We start from the raw sequence: 19604 nt of genomic DNA on the forward strand, positions 1-19604 counted from the left end.
AGCGCGAGAAGACGTGCGACACGAGAGATAACCTGCGACTCGGATATGGTAAGCGTGTGCTCCGGTGCCAGTGGGGAAGGTAGCGAGGTTTCGGCCCCTGCTCTCTGCTTGGGACCCCAAGAGGACCCGCAGCGCGACGCCGACAGCGATGAGGACCAGCCGACGTCAACTAGACCGCGCAGCCTGGTCGTGCATTGGCGACCACGCCTCAGCCTTGGTTATTGCAGGTAATCGGGCTTTCCGCGTGTAGGGCCAACTGTTCCTCTTGCCATCCTTCTCCCAGAGCGTCTCCGTGATTCTTCACGCATCGCGCCCGCGGCATGCATGGGCCGGCGCGTGCTTAGTGCGCGGAAGCCCGTCACCAGGAGCACCTGTCATCGGCAGACTGGGCTGCTTTCTTGACGGGCTGTCGTTGTCTACCTGGCCACATTAAAGCCTGTAGTCCTGAGACGGAGTCGTGAAAGGAAGCGGTGTCAGTCACTGCGGCTTCCTCGGTACAGCAACTCTTGCTTAAAAGTGTTGCTGTAGCACGGACGGCGCTATCGTGTCGAGACAGGATCACGAATGCGCGATTCCAACTGCGGCGCTGGTGCCAGCAACTGCGAACATACGCAACCGGCGGGAACATGTGGCGCAGCGTATACACACTCGCCGAGCTCCATAGAGCCGTGATCTCGGTCCACGTATCCGCAGCGCCGGGTTTCCTGAAAACTATTTCGGGCAAAAGGAAAGACGAATTCAAGATCGCACAAGCGATAAGCATGTGTTTTGCTCGGGTTATGGGGTTAATAAGCGATATTTGAAGGCTTAGTGATCATATTGTACATACCTTTATGTGGTTAAGAACGTAGTTTGTATTCAGGAGAGCTTTGCGTTAAACCATGCAGCAAAAAAAAAAAAAAGAAACCTGAAACCCTTCCAAGTGCGTTTACGTTCCACCTTCGGCCTACCTATCAGTTCTGAACAAACTTCCTTTTTTTGTGACATCGTTTTATTGCGTCTCTGCTTTCTTTATATTGAACAATTCTGGTTATATTTACGCCTTAGAGAAGGAAATTGTCGATTGATCAGTCAGTGCATTAAAACTAAAGCCTACGCAACTGAGAAACAGTAAAGAAAAAAGAAATTCGTGCAGCTTAGTTGATTTCTGTTAGTTTTAAAGAGTACCCTTGACCCGTCACGGTTTTCTACGGGAGTTGCGTGTCCTGATGGCTGGTAGTGACATCAGAACTGCACTTTTACCTGCATATAAAAGCAAAAAAAGATGAGATGAATTGAACTGCACCGGGAGACTGTTATTGGCGCCCTCCCCTTTCCTTCTCTTATTCCATTATCCGGCAGGGATGTCAACTGAGCGACGTTACGGAGGCTGGAGATAAGCCCTCATACAAAAGAGAATACGCACTTACCAGTTACCCCAGAGATAGGCAAGTGGTCAACGACTGATCAGTAAGCAGCCCTCTTTAAACCTTTCAGTTCACTGCACTAGGCGAACAGACATTTCGTAGGAATAATATCTGCTTGGAGCGGAAGACTCGGGCTGCAGATAATATACTCTGCAAGTCCAATATTGAGGGGAATCCAGGTGGAGTAGATGTGTAATCAGGGAGGAATTATTCATTAGCACATGCCCAAGCACATCCATACGACTGCAGAGGAAGGTTAGACAGCTTTCACAGGAACTTTGTATTTGAAGTAAAAGTCGTCTTAGTCCGGGGTTCGAGGCAGTCGCTCTACCAACTGAGCTAACCGGGACGGCCAGCATATGGAGGCGAGAGCGAATCGATCAACAACTTGAGGTGGCACCATCGTGCCCGCTTACAACTGCCCCGGTGAGGCGGTGGTCATCGTTTCGAGCCCCTCACCAGGACGAATTTTTCTCCAGCTACGAAGTTTCCGTGGAAGCCTTTCCTAGTAGCCGTATGGCTGCGTTTGGGCGGATGCTTATGAGTAGCTCCTCCCTTATTACCAAATACTCCGAAATCAGGCGTTACTTGTGAATTATAAGGCGAATGCCTTTAATGACTTATACTCTTTCCGTCCGTCCGTTACATGTGAAGTGAAAGTCATACTAGGCATTACTATTCACAAGTCATGACTAACTAGTCATTAACCAGTCATCAATTAGTCATGACTAGTTGGTCATTAACCAATAATGACTAGTTAGTCATCGACTAATTACTCATGACTAGCTAGTCACGATTGGTTAGTCATGACTACTTAGTCATTAACCAGTCATGACTAGTTATTAATCAATCATGACTAGTTAGCAATTAACTAATAATGACTGTTTAGTAATCAACTAATTAGTCATGATTAACTATTAATTAAATGGTCATCAACTAATTAGTCATGAATAGTTAGTCCTTAACCAATCATGACTAGTTAGTCATGGGTCACGAATAATTAGTCATGACGAGCCAATCCAAGTCGCCCCCATAGCCGCCTCGTGTGTGCTTGGAAAGGCTTTCGCCTCGCGCACTTTAGATCGTCAAAGTGCCCGTGAATTTTTAAGTACGGGTGCATGTAACGTGAGTTAAGGGGCAGAAAGAGAGCAGGGTGGAGAAGAGAAAAAAAAAGTCGCGTAAACGTTAACGGTGCCAAATTCAGAAGTATACGTGCATGGGCTTAACAGGAGCTTTAATGGGGAGAACAGATAACCACCGGTGGTCGTTTAGAGGTAAGAAAGGAATGAAGCTGTGGTTGGCAGAGGCTCGGGTGGGGAGATGGCAGTGGGGAATTCGAAGGTACAGAGGGGTTGGCTGCTGGCGCATGACTATAGGTTTATTTGAGCTCAGTGGGTGATGCGTTTGTCTCGCAATGGGCGTGGCTTTACTGATGTCGATGATGACAAGCGACACGAAAGGCAACGCTACGCTGGATCCAACAACCAAATTTAACTTTACTTTCGCATCAAACTTTAAACACCTCGGGAATAATTACACGACAGGGAAACTACTCCGAGTGGCGATTTCACGAGGGGCAATGCGGATGATGAGCGCTAGCTACGGATGCGCAATTTGACGTTTCAGTCCATTTATTCGTCGTTCATACCACTTATGTTACAAAGTCCGTGCCTGTTCCGGCCTTCGTACAAGTCTCCGTCCTTAGTGCATTCGAATTCTGGGAACGCCGGCAATTGGGGACCGACTGTGAAAGCTATCAGGGCAATAGATATATGCCCGGGAGACGAGGTTGCGAACGTCTTCCTTCACCTTAAAGCTATAGCACCCTAGTCAGGCGAGCTTACCACTAATGCTTGAGCAGTAATTGTAATTTTAAGGAAACGTCCAAATCTCACGTTTTTTGTAGTTGTAGGTTTCGAACCCTTTACGTCGTTCCCGAGTACTGTTGATTGGCAGCTCACCCGAGCTCGAGTGCCCTAAGTTTGCGCATCGCGCGAAAGTTACCGCGCCTCTCCTCTCGCCTTCTCCTCACGGGAGCTCCTGTAGAAATCCATGCATTCTACCGAAGCTCTCGCTTTTCCGACTTCCTGTTTCACCTTCCTTTTCGTCATACTCTTCCGTGCCCAACTGGGTGACACTTTGCACTATCTTCTTGCTCCAGTACTATTGCGCGAGTTCATGGATTCTGCCTGCATGCTCAGTGCAATGTACTTAACTACTTCTAAAATAAAGATTTGACTTGAAAAAAAATATGAACGTTTTGCTGCCAGCACACAGACCGTAACGTCGGACTCGTCTTTGTGAGGCTGTCTATGCGCGAATCATCCTGCACACTGTGGCCATCTCTCGCAACCGAAGCGAGCCCCCTCCGCGTGAACTTCAGCCGTCGTTCCCGAAATGGCTAAGTTGCGCTGAGGAAAGGGAATAGGGCGCCCCCTGACTGCTCGACAAGTTTCTGTGCCGCCGCCCGACTGCCGTACTCAGCCGTCGGAACGCGACGGGCACGCCACGCGCGTCTCGTCGTCGCAGAATTAACGCGGCGTAGTCGGGCGCGATTAGGAGTGACCCACGCGCGGCAGCGTCTTTCGGCAGCGGATTCTCGCCGTGATTGATGAAGCGGCGGGGCGACCATCGTTGGCAGCTTCGCCACTGTTCACCCTCGGAGCCTAATGAAACGCCCGGAATAGAACGCGCGGTCCCGATGGAAGAGCACAACGTCCCATTATCAGCTCGCGCGGCACGATGGCTCTGCGCGGCTGTCGATGCACAGCGACCAAAAAATAAATGAAATACGTGGAAACATTGGCTTCGCTGTGGAAGCGGCCGCGTGCTTCGCGAGCTCCCGTGAACAGCACTTTTTATTCGCCCAGCGGCCCGCTTCGGCCCGCTGGCGGTCCGAGCCCGACCGCGACTCTCCGCCGACGGAGTCGTTAGCGCGCCAACGACACAGAGGGGTGGAGGGAAAGCGGCACTGATTTGACAAATTTGAATAGCAAATTAGCCTGGCTCCGTCTGTGAACGGAGCGCTTCTGCCGATGTCGTTACAGGCCTCCCTCAGATACACGTACACGCTCCACTGAGACCGCGGCTCTGGTCACTCGGGCTCATTGGTTGTTCGCTTCGTTGAAATGATATCTCATTCGGCGCGCCACTGCTAAGGTGATTATTGCTTCATATCGCGCGCATCGCGCATTCGATCGTTACGCCGCGTGTTTTGGGATTTACGCTCGGCCGGGGAGCGGCTGCCGGTGAGGGGATTAGCCTGGCGTGCCCCTGGTCTTCAGAAGCGGGATGGGAGGCTCCGTCGGCAACATCAGTTAGGGCACCGCGCATGTGAGCTACTCGGCACGGCGTAATGTGAGAGCTCATGCTTTTGACAAAAAATGACGGAATGCACTTAAGACTGCTTACGTGCTTTGAATGCAAATGCATTGTTTTTTATTTTTAATTTCCCATTTATTTATTTTTTTAATTTTTGCTGTTCCTTTCTAGTGGCACACCTACTCATCAGAGCATACAGTCGTAAGGCAACGCATATAATGGGTTCACCTGAGCACGGATGCGCCCTTTTATTGCTCACAGAAGACAAACCATATCGCGCAGCTCGAACCGATGTCACAGCGACAGCTGGCGGAGAACCCTTCTTCCTTGCTCTGAATGTCTCGTTAGTGCGCTCTCCTGTCATCATGGAGGAAAAAAAAAAGCTGAGGAGGGAGCGCAACGACAAGCGGCCAGCCTTCGCAAGCCAAATGCTCGTGAAGCCGCTCCCTCCCCCGTTTTTCGCTCTCCCATTCAGTTCCATGTTTTGGTTCTGGTACGTTTTAGTGCGCGCGTCTGCGAGGCCCGTGGCGCGGGCGTCTACAGCAAGGAGGTTGATCTGCAGCATGGAGGAAAAGAAGGGCGCGCCGCGGCGGCCCCAGGGTGGCTCACGCGAAGCGCGGTGTTGACGAGCCTAGTGAAGCTTTTCGCTTCAAAAAACTAGGAGGGAGCGTGACTTCACGCGCTCAGCCTCTGCAAGCCATCCTCCTCTGACGCCGCTGCCGAGGGCCCTTTTGCGCACTGACTCTTGGGAAATAGGCCCTCCACAGTTACCAGACTGCCAACCAGCAGTGCTTTTTAGTGGACGTCCTTGCTCCGATGTAGCGCAGAAGCGCAGCGCCACAACGAAAAAGCGAAACCGAAACCGAAATCCGGCTAAGAACTACCGTTGCTTTGTCACGTGAGGGCCTATTTCCCATATGCTTTCCATTATATTTTTTATGACTAGGCTTCAAGATTAAGACGTCACACTCCCTCTTAGTTTTTTTTTTCCTCCATGATCTACAGTCGGTATGCTGCGCTAGTCTGCGCATGCGCGCGCGCAGCGGAGCTAGACATCACCGCACACTATCACGTGGTGTCATTACGGGAAGGGGGGAGGGGGAACCGACTTTTTCATTTTTGCTATATTTTTACTTTTTGTCACTGGCTTCAAGGCTGTCGTCGGACGGGCCCTCGTCAGTTTTTTTTCCTCCAAGCCTGTCATGTCCTATGGCTGCTTGCGATGCCGCCATGATGCCTCTCTTGAGTCCCAGCCACTGCGCAGGAAGTCGGCGGCTCTGATGACGCGGCGGCGACTACACCGGATGGCAGAGTCTTGTTGATCGCGGTGTTTCGCCTCAGTGCTACTATGTGGCAGCTCTGATACAGTCACTGGGAGGAAAGAATGGGAACTATAGTCAGATACAACTCAAGAAACAAAGCGGTGAATGCCCCTCAAAGGGGCAGCTTCAAGGCGATTAAAGGTAAATTAACCGGATTAACCACGGTGTCATGACAATCGGTCGACGCCATTGGCTGGAGGGCCTCCTTTGAGGGCCATTTGCAGCTTCTTTCTTGAGTTGTATCCGACATATAGTACACGATGGCTGCTAGCTTTTTATATTTTACTCGCAGCCACCTCTACTTGAGCTCGAATTTGCCCCGCAGAATCTCCAAATAAATAAAAGACACTGAGGAGAGATGAATACAGAAACAGTGTTGTGAAGATGAAATTGGGCTGAGAGACGGCAGGAAAGACCTTCGTATCCTGGAAGCCAAGCGCTTGCCCAGCACGTGGTCTTGCCGTACTTAAGAGGAAAGTTCAGCACGGAGGCTTCCGACAGGGAAATGGTTTCGTGTGGCCACTGATTTGTATGGCGCGTGTTGATATATTGTCGGTTTGCAGCTGAATTTCCCTTTATGCTCCCATTTTTTTCGGCAATTTTGATAAGTGCGCCCAAAACTGGAGCGTTTTTGAATGTTTACTATTTTTACCACTGCGCAGCTGCGTGCTGGGGATAGATATTGGATATTAGATGTTGGCGCGTTTGAAGCGCTCTATAATACTCTCTGCGCATTTTGAATGCGCACTTATAAGAGCGCTTATTCAGGATCAGTTTGGGATCTCAAATGTGATTGCGTATCACCCATTATTTCATGACTAAGATCGCTGCGAAACTCACCCAGCCTGCCTTACGTACAGTTTTCTTCATTTTAACATTATTCTGCACCTCCGTTACGCTTGAGTTCGTGAGCCATTTTGTAAAGATGTTTGCAAGGGCTGATGCTTCATATACTTCTATGCAACAGGCGCAGCGACACCACAGATACGTGCGAGCGCTGAAGCTTCGGCACTTTAATAGCCAAAGGGGTGTTGTGAAGAAGCAAGAAGGTGTTTGCTCCTTACGGGCTGCCGATGACCTCTTATGGTCCTTAGAAGCGCTGAGCAAGTGGAGCTCCGCTCTTGACATGGTGGGCTGCCGCGGTGGCTCAATGGTTACGACGCTCGGCTGCTGGCCCGAAAGACGCGAGTTCGATCCCGGCCGCGGCGGTCGAATTTCGATGGAGGCGTAATTCTAGAGGCCCATGTACTGTGCGATGTCAGTGGGTGTTGAAGAACCCTCGGTGGTCGAAATTTCCGGAGCCCTTCACTACGGCGTCCCTCTTAGCGTGAGTCACTTTGGGACGTTAAACCCCATAAACCAAACCAAGCCAAACTATCATTGACATGTTACTTGCGGCCGCATCGGAGCGCACATGTCTTCTATTTGAAAGGTGCAGTGTTTTTCCCGTTTTAGCAAACAGAGCGACCCGTCACTTGTGTCTGCTGCAGGCCTTCACGGCGGATGTGTACAGGTGTGTACTCCCGACAATGCAGCGCGATGCAACAATGTCGCCTCAAATCTCGCAGTAACGGAAACGCCCCGCTCTGTGCCACTCGACGTCGCCACTGTTGTTGCTACTTTTAGCTCTCCGCTGGCTTTTGTTTGTCGCGTCGCGCCGTGACGTGACTCTCGTCTCGCGAGATATCCTGCGATACGAGTCGATACGTCTTCTCTTTCCTTGTATGGCAGGCTGCTACTGATCGCGTACAATCCGAGTGCACGAGAGATCGGTGGTGACTCTAGCCAGCCAAGACCGGTGTCTGCCGGATTCAAGGCAACTTCCTTCAGAGCGCGAGCTGCCACGCGCGAAGCTCCTCGTGTTCCAGAAAACAATGCGGAGCCAGACGCCGGGAAGTGTGTCCGTCGCACTCTTGGAACGCGGCGTTTTCGCGTAATATCACACCTCTCTGTACAGGAGTTGTTTGTCGTGGGCGTATTCGTGCTGTTGGATTTCTACGCTGCGTAGCTCACCTCAAAGATGGCAGTACTGCGACGCCCAGTGCTGCTCCATGAGCATAGGTGTTTAAGTAACACTAACACAGCTAACACATAAAGAACCGCAAAGTTGTTTCGTAGCCCTTACTATCTCGCTTTCCTTTTAAAATTTTTGCGTTGACTTCAGTGCAGAAATTCCAAATGGAATTTTGCTTAGAATTTGATGCTCCATTCGCAGTTTTACGGCCATCACCAGGAACGCTCCATGTTTGGTTTTGCTCCTTATGTTTACTTAAAGCATCCTTGCTTAGCAACCTTCATGAATAATCATCACGAAGATCATGTATGATGCGCCGCTTGTAGGTGGGCGTTTTGCGCTACGCGTGCTATCTTATGCCATTTTATTGCGTATTCAGCTGTTCCAGGCCAAGTAGAGCCCGTAGGCTGGCATAAGCGCACTATGGTTTCTCTTTCTGGCATCTTAACCGGGGTTAAGGACACCAATAACAACTTCTCTAATTAGGATGTAGTCCGCGCCAAACATTTTTACAACGACAGGTGCAAATGCCTGAACTCTCAAGATGGTGATCGTGTAGGTCAGCGTTATGGTCGACAGGGCGAAGGGGAAGAAGGGAAAACAACCCCACCGGCGGTGAGTGTGCACATGGAACTTGAGGAGGCGTCTGCGCCGAAAAAAGCTAGTTGGCTCTGGCAACTACGCAGCGCGCGCGCGCGTGTGCGCGTCTGCGCGTGCGCACGAGCATGCTGCGAGAGCGGCGGGGCAAGGGCAAAGCCCGAAGACGAACAAAGGAGAGAGAGGGCGTACTCGGGTGTGCGCGTTAATATGGGCGCGCTTCACCTCCTCGCTTCGATGATGTGCGCGCGATATGCGAGTGCCGGCAAACGCTGGGTATGGCCGGGATGGTGGTGTTGTGCGGCAACTCAGTTCCCGCCACCACAGCTGCCCAGGCAAGATGAGTAAGCCGTAGCTTGTGAGGACAGCCGAACTAGAAAAGCTAGCCGCCGGGACCAGGAACTTGAGAGAGTGTGCTGCGTGTTCGGCAAAATACGCATGAAATTGATGCGGCGTTTGCACCGAGGAAGACGGCAGCACGAGCTGTCACTCGTGTGAAGTCAGTGTTTTGGTTTGGTTTCGTTTATTGGGGTTTAACGTCTCGAAGCAACTCAGGCTATAAGGGTTGTGTCTCAGTGTACTCTCCCATCAACAGATGTCGCTGAAATTCGCGCCACAGGTGGTGACCATGCGGATAGTTCAGTTTTTTTTTTCTTCTCATGAGACGCATTTTTTGCACTCAAGCCACATATAACAACATCACTTAATATCCCACTTCTTATTGCCTATGATGGCGCGCATTTGTTTCTCGAGGCGTGGTCAGAAAGATGAAAATGTGCCAATAGTTTGCGAACTAGTTACTACTGACAGGTATGGCCACTATAGGCTTCAAAGTGGCATCCTAATTACGGTACATCGCTAAAGGCTCTTTTCTGAGAACGAACATCCTTCAGTCGGAGCTTCAATGGTGTATGTAAAGCTGACGCCTAATCTGCTGCGCACAGCCCCTCACTAAGCTTAATGCTCATCGGTATTTCGGGAACTGAAAGAACAAAGGAGTTTGTTATGTCGTGCGAGCGAGTGCGTTGTCATGCTTTGACATAGAAATTCCCCAGCGCCACAGCTCAGGTGTTTACCGCCTCATGTCTTGCCTCAGAACCCTCTGCTATTCTGTAAGTCCGGGATTACGATTATCCATCTGCACCCGCATTGCAGCTGGCAGCGCATGACTCTATCGGAGCCCCTTTTTGAAGAGAGATTTGAGGAAGACTATTGTATTTACTTCATTTTAGGAAAAGGAAAAACATAATTAACCTTAAAGTTTTCTGAATAATCCCAGCTCATCCTGTTCAGCGTCTCTCCTCAAGAAGTATTTCGAAGCGAGAGCGGTTAGTGCGACACTCGCCACCGATCGCGGCCTCTCGGCACGCTGAAAACTACGTCACTGTCACGTGACTTCACCGGCGGTACACAGCTGCGGCGCCTCGAGGTCGGTAAGCGAAAGGACGGCTGAGAGAGAAAACCATCTGATCTCTCACTAAATGCTTCCGGTTGGCAGCGTGTCGCGCTTCAGTACACGTCGTCCGATGATGTAGTAAGGCATCCCCGCGATTGATGCCGTAGCACGCGAACGTCAACGACGTTAGGGCGAAGAGAGACGGCAACGCCAACTTTTTAGGAAGTTGTATAGAGTGACACACACCCCGAGCCATTAAGGTACCAAGCGTGTGGTGGCCAACGTTCCTGTCGTGGTCAGCATGGCTTTCTCGGACTGTCCTATATGAGAACCACGCCGTGAACGTCCACATGTGCCGACGCATTGCGAGCATGGAGCCGTACTTTCGGGGGTGCTTAGTATTTGTCATGCCTCGATTGCTAAGAACACGCAATTCGAAACATGTTCGGTGCACTTTAGTGATACCAAAGCATTGGTTACTATCGTCATAAAGAAATCAGTAGACGCTATCCGTTTTTAATGGCGTTTCTTTTTATTCATTTCTAGTGGATTGTTTTTGAGCGTCGTTCTCGATGCTTCGTCTTCCCGAGATACGGTCTCTTAGCTCGGTAGAGAGCTGCAGAGAACGAGTGGTGCCCACCGGAAGGGGTTCCAGCCTTACTCCGGCAGACGGTACAGACAGGAGAGAAGGGGGCCACGCTTCTCCATCATGGACGGTAATGCAGGCTTTTAAAATAAAAAAGAAAACGAACCACAAAAACACTTTGCTTTCCGCGCTCGTGGCGGTGTGAGGTCAGGGTCTTTTTTCCGGATTTTGGCCGGCTGTCCCGTCCTGCCCCTAGTGCGGCCAACAGCGGACGCAGACCCCGAATAAAGCGAGAATTCAAGAGCGTGCCTTCGTGTAAATCTCTTTCATGCTCTTTTGGTTATTTTAAGAATCTCGCAATTTCACTTCCTCCGTTACGACAGAGAAAAAAAAAAGAATTTGGAGGAAATGGGAGATGAATCCCAACACAAGGACCGAATGGGAGCGTCGTCTGTAATGCATGCTTTCGGGAACGCCTACGCTCCCTAGCAATACTTGGAAGTGAACCCAAAGGGGCCCTTGGCATGGGAAAAATGGCGCATCCTGGCAGGGAGTTTCGGACGCGGCCGGTGTGTGAGGAAAGAAGCGCAAGCAGGGATCCTCTAAGCGGATTAGTGCAACGGACGCGAACAGGTCGCGTCCGGTCAGCGTCTCCTCTGCCCGCCGACCCATGACATTAGTGCCGTATGTCTTCTGTTCTCGGGCGCCTTAGTCTGAAAACATGCAGAGGCGGATGGTCGCATTGCTCAGCTGCCTGGTGTCTCTGCGCAAGCGGAGGCACTCTGCACCTCCGTCTCTCTCTTTCAGAGAACTACAGGCAGCACGGAGAGGCGCGCGGGAAGACGGCGTGGCTGGCGTAACTGCGACGACTTCCCTAGTAACACGGGCCACGAAAGTTTCCTGGAAAGGTCTATAAGAACATGTGCGCTGTGCTCTCTATTTAAAGCCAACGATCGGCCGACGACTGCCTCAACTGCCCCGCCTGACCGGTCGTCGCTGGGGCTTTTTCGCTTTCTCAGCGGGCTCAGTGTGCTGTTTTGAGAGGGTTGGGAGGAGAACCACAAGCGAAACTGGATGCAATTCTCTGAAGGCGTCAAGGTCGCCCCGTTTAAAGTACACTCGCTGAAAGAAAGCCGGTGTGTAGCAATTTAATTCGTGCAAGTGTTATTCTTTCTGTTCATATATACCGTTGGTTGAAACAGTGATTTCTTAGTCCCAGTCGACGTTACGAGAGAGCAGTTGGGGAATAAATCTTTGATCGATTCATTGTTGTGACTGCCCACATGAGGACAGGGAAGGTGGACAAAAGTAGAGTTGCGGAGAGTATAAGGGGTCTCCGACAGCTCGTCGCTGGATTGCTGATGAATGGTTAACTGAAACAGAAAACTTGCCTCTGCCTGTGCGACACCAAATTATAACGCGAGTTAAGTTTGCCGTTCTTGGAAGAAGATTATACAGAGCTAAACCTTAATTCGTCCGTGACATTGGATAGAAAACAAGACAGTGTCGCCGAATGAGTTGCTAGCCGGACGGAGGCTGAACGCGGTGTCATATCGGAAGCAAAGTAATGAGTAAGGACTGATCTCATCGCTCAGGCGCACACCAAAGAGCTGAACTTAGTTTAGTTTCAGCGCAAAGAGGGCTTCCGCAATTGCGCATGCGCGGCGTAACGCGACAATATAGCGTGCTCGCGAGCGCATCTAGCGCAGAAAACGCGAAAGCGAAGCGCGGCAGGTGCCGAGAAAGCACGGACGGCTGAGCGGCGCGCCTAAAAGCCGAGCACTTCCTGTAAACGCGATACGCCGCGATGAGAGCGTGCGCTTCTGACCACTGACGACGCAGTTATGCTAATCGACCGCATTCTCACGCGCTGGTATTCTTCTGTTTTCTTTCCTTAGGCGGAAGCGAAACAGCGGCCGCTAAATAAACAAACATGCGACGGCCACATTTCTGCAAGGGCTGCAGCGTTGCCTTCGAGTAAGACTCACACCTTCATCTGGGATAGAGCGCTTCACTGAGCTCTTTCCACGCTCGTAAGAGGGTTAAGAAGACTTGACGCTTGAGTGAAACTAAAGAGGATGCGATAAAGGGATGCTACGAGACAGCGTCGTGCGACGGCGATTGCTTAGCAATTGCTGACCTGAATAATAACGATATCTGTTTAACGCGAGGTACGTGGGCTGCGTATTTCCCACTGCTGCCATAGGAGATCCTGATGAAAGTGCTCCACTTGTCGCAAAAAATTGCTGAAGAACGTACCCCAGCCGCCCTGACATATGCTCACCCACAAAAGTGGGGCAGAGGGCCAGGGACAAGGAGGATTTCGCAAGCGCTATCAGTACGTGCTTACGCAACAGGCACAGCGCGCTTGCGATAGCCACCTCATGCTGTTTGTGTCAGCGAAATTAAGGGCGTTTTCAGAACCTAATGACGTCACAGTCGTTCTCGCGCGTCACGAGGGGCGAGACACTGACGCCAATAAGGTTGTCATTTTCAAGTACCGCTTTGTGAGATTTAGCTATGCAGTATATAGAAGCCACAACAATGCTGTACAGAATTCTCGGTCGATGCCAATCCCTCGCTCCATTAGTTTTTCGTGCAACAGTGACGAATAGCGCCTCCTTGTCGTAAGTTGCCAGATATGGCCTTCGTTGCAGGGCGTGGTCTGTTTCTGCAAGCGCAGCGACTAATATCCAGATTGCTGCGGCGTGTGTAATGAGCATCGCGGGCATCCAAGCGTCTCGCCAGTGTTTTAAAGATATTCTTAATTTTTCTTGCCCACTTGCTGGCCCGTGAATATTCCCGGTGGGAAGAAAAATGGCCATCGGGCTAAAATAACGAACTTTAAATTGTTTAAATTCTTTTTACAGTAGAATGCCTCAGAAACATCGAGTTTTATTTTTTAGGGTTCGATAGGAGCGATTGAGGGCGCTCGGCCCTCTTTGAACTTTTCACACGTGACCGGGAACAAGTCATCCGTTTTCGCATTATCGCTTCTTTTTTTTTCTTTTGTTGGGGGGGGGGGGGGGGGGAAGCTGGTTTTTACTTTTTGTTCGGCAGGTTAAAATGCACGCTCTTCACATACCTGACGAGAGGATTGGTACTCCATGCATGAGATCTAAGTCTTAAGCTCAAGTTGCCCTTACTGCATATTGCAAAACCCGGAAAACTTTCACCGTTTTCGACAACAGGCGGGCTTGCAAAACCTATGTTTCGTCAAAAAATCTTGCCGGCGTCTCTCATCCCCTCCCTTGAGCACTTCTGTGTGGGTTTCGTCTGTCCGCTTTATGCCTTGCCGAGGTGGGAAACAAGTTGGAGAGGAGGAATAACCGCGAACTTGGACAGGACTGAAGAACAAGAAGAGGAAACATGTTCTCTTTCATTCCTCTTTAATTCATTTCGCGGTATTCTTTTTTTCTTTGTCGTTTCTTTGACCGTCGCTTCAGACCTTGAAAAGAGGGTGTTCGTTACGGCGAGAGACTCTTATATATAGCATGGCGTAATTGTCGCGCTTTGTCACAAGGTTGTGCAGATGAGCCGCAGTCTTCCATTCGACATATATCTACAAGCCTTTATACTTTTTCTTTCAGTTCTCTTTCACGCCTTCTTATTGAAGCGTGCGCCCCCCACTGATCTCTAATTAGTTCTTCCCTCGCCAGACGCCGCCACTATGTCCCAGCAGCGTTCTTAATCTCATAGCCCCGCCTGAAAAGTTGATGATATTCGAGCTGAAACCAAAAGAAGGAAATTGACCTGTATGGGGAGAGGCGAGGGATAGATCACTGAAGCTCTGTTCCGGCAACAGGGGAATGGAAAAAGAAAACGTAGCAGGGGGCAGCGAGTCAGGTATAGAGAGATGAGTTTAAGGAATTTGGGAGGTATACGGTGGCCGTGATTGGCTCAGGAACGAGCTAACTGGTGATCGGCAGTAGAGGACACTGCATTGCAGTGGACGTTGTTAGGCTGACTATGATTACCACCGGCTCTCTAGACGCAATCTCTAGGAACAACCAGCAAGACGATAGCTAACCCTCCAACTTGCAGCAGCTTTGCGAATCAGACTAATGCTGTGAGGCTGTCCTTAGGTCAGACGCAACGTCATCGCACAGCGCGAAGGGCCACATGCCAGCACATTGTGACGGGAAACAAAATGCGCCTATCTGAGGGAGGGAGGCAGTGATGCACGACCGAGGAAAGTGACCAGGGCACAAAAGAGGGGAGACCAGGCCGTCCTAAACTCCTCGACCTGTGCCAACACTTTAGTATACAGCGCCGTTGATGCGCGCGTTTGATTGCAGGCTCATTCAATGACCACGACGTGGGCACCAGACAGTCAGCTTATCGGTTGACTGCAGATAGGCGAGCGAGGCATAAATGGGGCACTCTCGAATGTTGAGCGATGTTACGAAAACCGTCGGATTTGTGAAAGAGCCCCGACTTCGCGGAAGGAACCCTCGCGTGTCTGCGAGTAAGGGTAAGTCCACCGAGTCAACTCCGTGCCATGAAGCGGGCTGCTCCGATCACTGACTTCATTTTGTGGCCGAGCTCCGTTGCCGATCTCAAAGCGCTCCTTCGATGGCAGACACCAGCTGAAGTAGGTTTGTTAACGGGAACAGCCGTAAGGATGAGATTACAAACGACGTCGGGATCACGACTGGTCTTACTTGGAGGACATGTTCTATTATCTTTTTGCTTGGGCTCTAATGTGTGCATAACGTATCTTGCAGTATCTGAGGGAAACCACGCCGCTAAACAATAGGCGACAGTTAGCGCGCAACGTTGCCTGTCTCGTTTCTGTGTCAGTGCCGTTTGTTCGTTCTTGTGCATCAGTGTAGCTTGCCTTATACCTTCAAGATGTACAATCAACTAGCCACGTCTGTAGCTCTCTTTGGTGACGACTCATACCTAGGTTGTTCGCTGCTGCTTTACTGGCGAGCTCGGCGCACGGTGCTTTTGGTGCGGCCCGACCTCTGGGACGCAAGTCGGAAAGGCTGCTTCCTTTTTATAAGGTGACTGCCGACATGAAGCGGTTCCTGGCATTTAGACTGCCACAAGTAAACCTTCGACCGTCAGGAATAACGTCCTGTCATATATAATTTGCCTAGCGGTCTGAGGTTCCCCCTCGACCCTTGTTCATTTTGTTTTGCCTATAGCGAGGTAGTAGCAGTCAGCTGAAGGAAAAATTGCGTCAACAAATTACCGTTTCTCGGGAAACGAATGATTCCCTGAACAGGCTTGCGGCTGTTAACGGCATCGTCACTGCAGCATTCTTCCCACGTAGTACCGTCTAGCAAAATGGGCTGCTTTCCCACGTTTTCAACAGGTGCCGGAATTGTAGTGTACCTGAAACCGTGTACCACGCACTGTTTACGTCAGCAGTAGCCAACAGCATGAGGCGGATGGCACAGCGCAGTTTTGATACCCGGATCGCCTGTATAGCATCCGGCGTGTCGTGGCAGCCGTAATGTACCGTCTTTGTCAAAAGTAACCGGGCGACAGGGCCTGCTTCTCAGCCGCCGTATAGTGGAGCCCATTGGGCAGCCCCAAACACCAACAGTTCTCGAAAGGTGAAGACAAGGGTTCTGCTTGCCTGGCACAGACTTAGTGCTTATGGGCGCCATAAGTGCTCCACTACCCGGGTAAGAAACCTACCCACACGGCTTGGTTACTTTGGGCAAAGGCGGTACGTCCAACAGAACCGTCGTTTCTCTGAAGCGCTTAACCAGCCGACGCCGGCGATGCATCCAGCGGTACAAACACTGCGTCTCTTGCGGTGCACGTGTCTTTTTGAGCGTCTGGATGTTGCTGGTGAGGTGCCATTTCTGTCTCGCTGGTATACTCGGCTTTTCATTGAGAGAGACGGGGTTCCGGATGCGGCCCTTGTGACTATGCGCACACCTATATCCTTGCGAGGTGTTTTCTGCTGGCTTCAGTCCGCAGAAGTTTTTACTGTTTCTTTAAGTGTTTAGTGTACCCTTTTCCTATTCCTGTCTGCCTAAAGCACCTTGAAGTCTTATATGCCTATTTTACACTTAATGTGTCATGCTGGTGAACTGCGGTGAGAAACGTATCGTATCTCTCGTCTTCACACTTTCTGCATATGCTCAGATAGCAATGACATGTTATAACAATGTTACTTTATTATTCTGCTCAAACGTGACTACATTATCTTAATCTCCGTTTTTTGTGGCGTCTACGAAACGTTGCAAATAAATGTTGCAGTAACATTTCGTAACTTCCACTAAACATTTTAGCAACATATATGCAACGTTTGTTTAATATGGTAAAGAAACTCTGCATGATCAGATCCACCAACTGCGAGCGCTCACAGCATCAATCAACACTTGCCGTAAATCAAGGGGCAATGAGGGGCGTCGCCCGAGTCCTGCAAAACAGCAAAACTGTTATAGTCACCTTCGAACGGAGGGCTCAAGATTTCATACCTAACTATGGTTTATGGGGGTTTAACGACCCAAAGCGACTGAGGCTATGATGGACGCCGTAGTGAAGGGCTCCGGAAATTTCGACCACTTAGGGTTCTTTAACGTGCATTGACATCGCACAGTACACGGACCTCTAGAAATTCGCCTTCATCGAAATTCGACCGCCGCGGCCGTGTCGTCCATCTTCTTTCTTGTCCTTTGTCCTTTTCTGCGCTGGCTCCTCTGAAATCATAGCTCTTTGTTGCATTTTCCTTTGCTATTTGCGTGTGTGAAAATCTTCCAGTGAATGGGCGAATTTTTTGTTTCTGAGCGTGTTCCCACATCTGTGCAGGTCGTTGTGAGAGTAACTGCAGGCATTGCAGGCAAAGAAACGTACTGATACAACCGAAAAAAAAAAAACTGTTGTGATTAAGGTGACAATGCAAGATGTCTTGCTTCCAGCCGCTTAGAAGAAACGATTGTCCTTAAAACAAAGAACCAGTTCTTTTGCTCACTGTGCCAGCTGACCCTGAAACGCTTCCACAATAAGAAAGGAAAATTGGGAAAGGAGACGTTACCCTCTATGCAGCTGTTACTCTGTGAGAAACATTTTCAGAAAAGTTGTGTTGAGCATCACGTTCGAATTGTCGTGAGTAGTGTCGTGACCAAGCTTCCCCGCGATAACGTGCGTCAGAGTGCGATGTCATGCACACAATATTCGAGGATAATTTTGAGCACTTTGAACCTCAATACGACGCAAACCACCTATCCGCACGCCTTCCTTCAAAAATACATAGTAGGCCATGTCCTGCATTCTTGGACAAAAATTTAGAATATTGAAAACTTGCAAGCTACTGTTATGGAAATATTGAAGGTGAGAGTCGATTCCTCCGGTGCGTAGCCAAATCTTTCTTTTGAAGTTTTTCCATCGCTCGCATCGAGCCGCTATGACTGCCATAGAAAACAAAAGGGGAATGTTCTTGACGATAGCAAAAGCGTCGGATATATTGATTGTTATAATGACATCTTACAATATATGACAAAATTTTGTTCGTAAACTCTTTCCCGTTAAAAAATGCTTTTGTCCAGAATTGTTGGGTATGCTTTGGTCCGGCTGCTGTGCAACCGGGAACAGCACTTACATCGTAACTGGTCGGTTGGTACAAGCACCTTGCAGAACGAGCCGACGAACGAGCCTAGAAGTAGTTTTGTAGCTTAACTATGCCCGTCATTGTAGCTAGAAGGGCCCGACGATTACTTAGATTCGCAGCAGTAGATTCGTTATAGCCAGGTGTTGACCGAGCTTCTAATGGGAATCGCCATTCCTTCGTTATATCCATTATTTCGTTATAAACCGCTTCGTTATAAGTAGGTTCAACTATGCACAAAAAGCTTCCGTACGTTATATTCGTCTTTGAGCATTCGACGCCTTGGGCATTGCCTCTTTTCTGTCGTGACTGGCCAGCTCACGATCGCGGCAGTTGCAAACCACACTTGTACATAAAGACCTTTGTGACTCCTGCCCTCGATTTTTAGTTTGTAGCTGCAAGAGATATCGCGGCCCGCCCATCCGATAACTCTTATTTCAGTATGCATAAAATCAGAAGGTCACACCTTAGCGTACCATGCTTTGTTCGACAGAGCGATAAGATACCAACAGAGTACAATTGCTCTTCACACGTGTCCTCCACAAGCTCGATGTGTTAGCTTACTTTTATCTCCATTTTGCTGATCCTGGGGTTTGCGGAGACACCATTACCTGGACCGTAGTACAACAATGTAATAGTTTTGCCTCAGCACTTGCATACGTTATTCTTGTCTACTGTTTGATTTTTCCTTTGTTTTTGTGTCGATATCGCAGTTGTGAAATGTACCTTGTTTTGAATGTGAATTTATTAGGTTTTCCACTCCTGTAATAGCCTGAGAAAGGCTGACAGTATCAATAAATGAATGAATGAATGAATGAATTTCGCGTGCAATCGTGTTTCAAACGCCTTTTTTTTTCTTTCCTTTCATATTTTATTTATTGAAGTTTGTGCCTGCCATGCTTAGTAGCACGCAGTCTAACGAGAGCGCTTGATTCATTTAGCCGTATTTTGGCCTTATTTCATGCCTCAAAGGACAAAATTTACGGGAGCGTGCGAACCCTCCAAGCACGCACGCAACACGGCATCCGTGCAACTCTGCACTAGTCACCGTGCTTAGTGCTAGCAGTGCAGGTGATACCGAGTTCGCTGTCCTGCAGACATGCAACCTCAACAACATTGAATAGCAATTCATATAAGAACTTGGTTATCGCCTATGTAGCAAAACATAACTTGCATCAAGAATATTTAAGCTACAGTCTTCAACAGACCGGCTCCTGCAACTACGTACTTTGTCATCAGCTGCGTACCGCATTATCACAGTCTGGCGTCGGGAAGTGGCGCGAGCGATGTCACCACACCCTTTTATTACTTTTAGTTCAGCTTTCATACATAATTTTACTACTTTTTATTATATTCTGGTCATGAATATCAGCTAACCAATATGCCTCAAGG

At 49.5% G+C, this 19604-nt stretch overlaps 1 protein-coding gene across 2 annotated transcripts in view; it reads left to right on the forward strand.

Annotated features, from left to right (window-relative positions):
- LOC149349945 (unextended protein-like) overlaps nucleotides 1–19604 on the forward strand; it is a 26865-nt gene continuing 7261 nt past the window's right edge. The window contains exon 1 of one of the 2 annotated variants that reach the window (XM_089578922.1): nucleotides 1–227. In XM_089578922.1, the coding sequence (XP_089435048.1) occupies nucleotides 46–227 (182 nt within the window). In that variant the 5' untranslated portion in view covers nucleotides 1–45. Of the gene's footprint in view, nucleotides 228–14941; nucleotides 15117–19604 lie in introns of those variants that run through there. The other variant, XM_089578921.1, reaches the window with a different exon arrangement.

Source organism: Amblyomma mixtum, chromosome 3 (assembly GCF_055824585.1).
Source record: "Amblyomma mixtum isolate Tamu chromosome 3, ASM5582458v1, whole genome shotgun sequence".
NCBI classification, from domain to species: Eukaryota; Metazoa; Arthropoda; class Arachnida; order Ixodida; family Ixodidae; genus Amblyomma; species Amblyomma mixtum.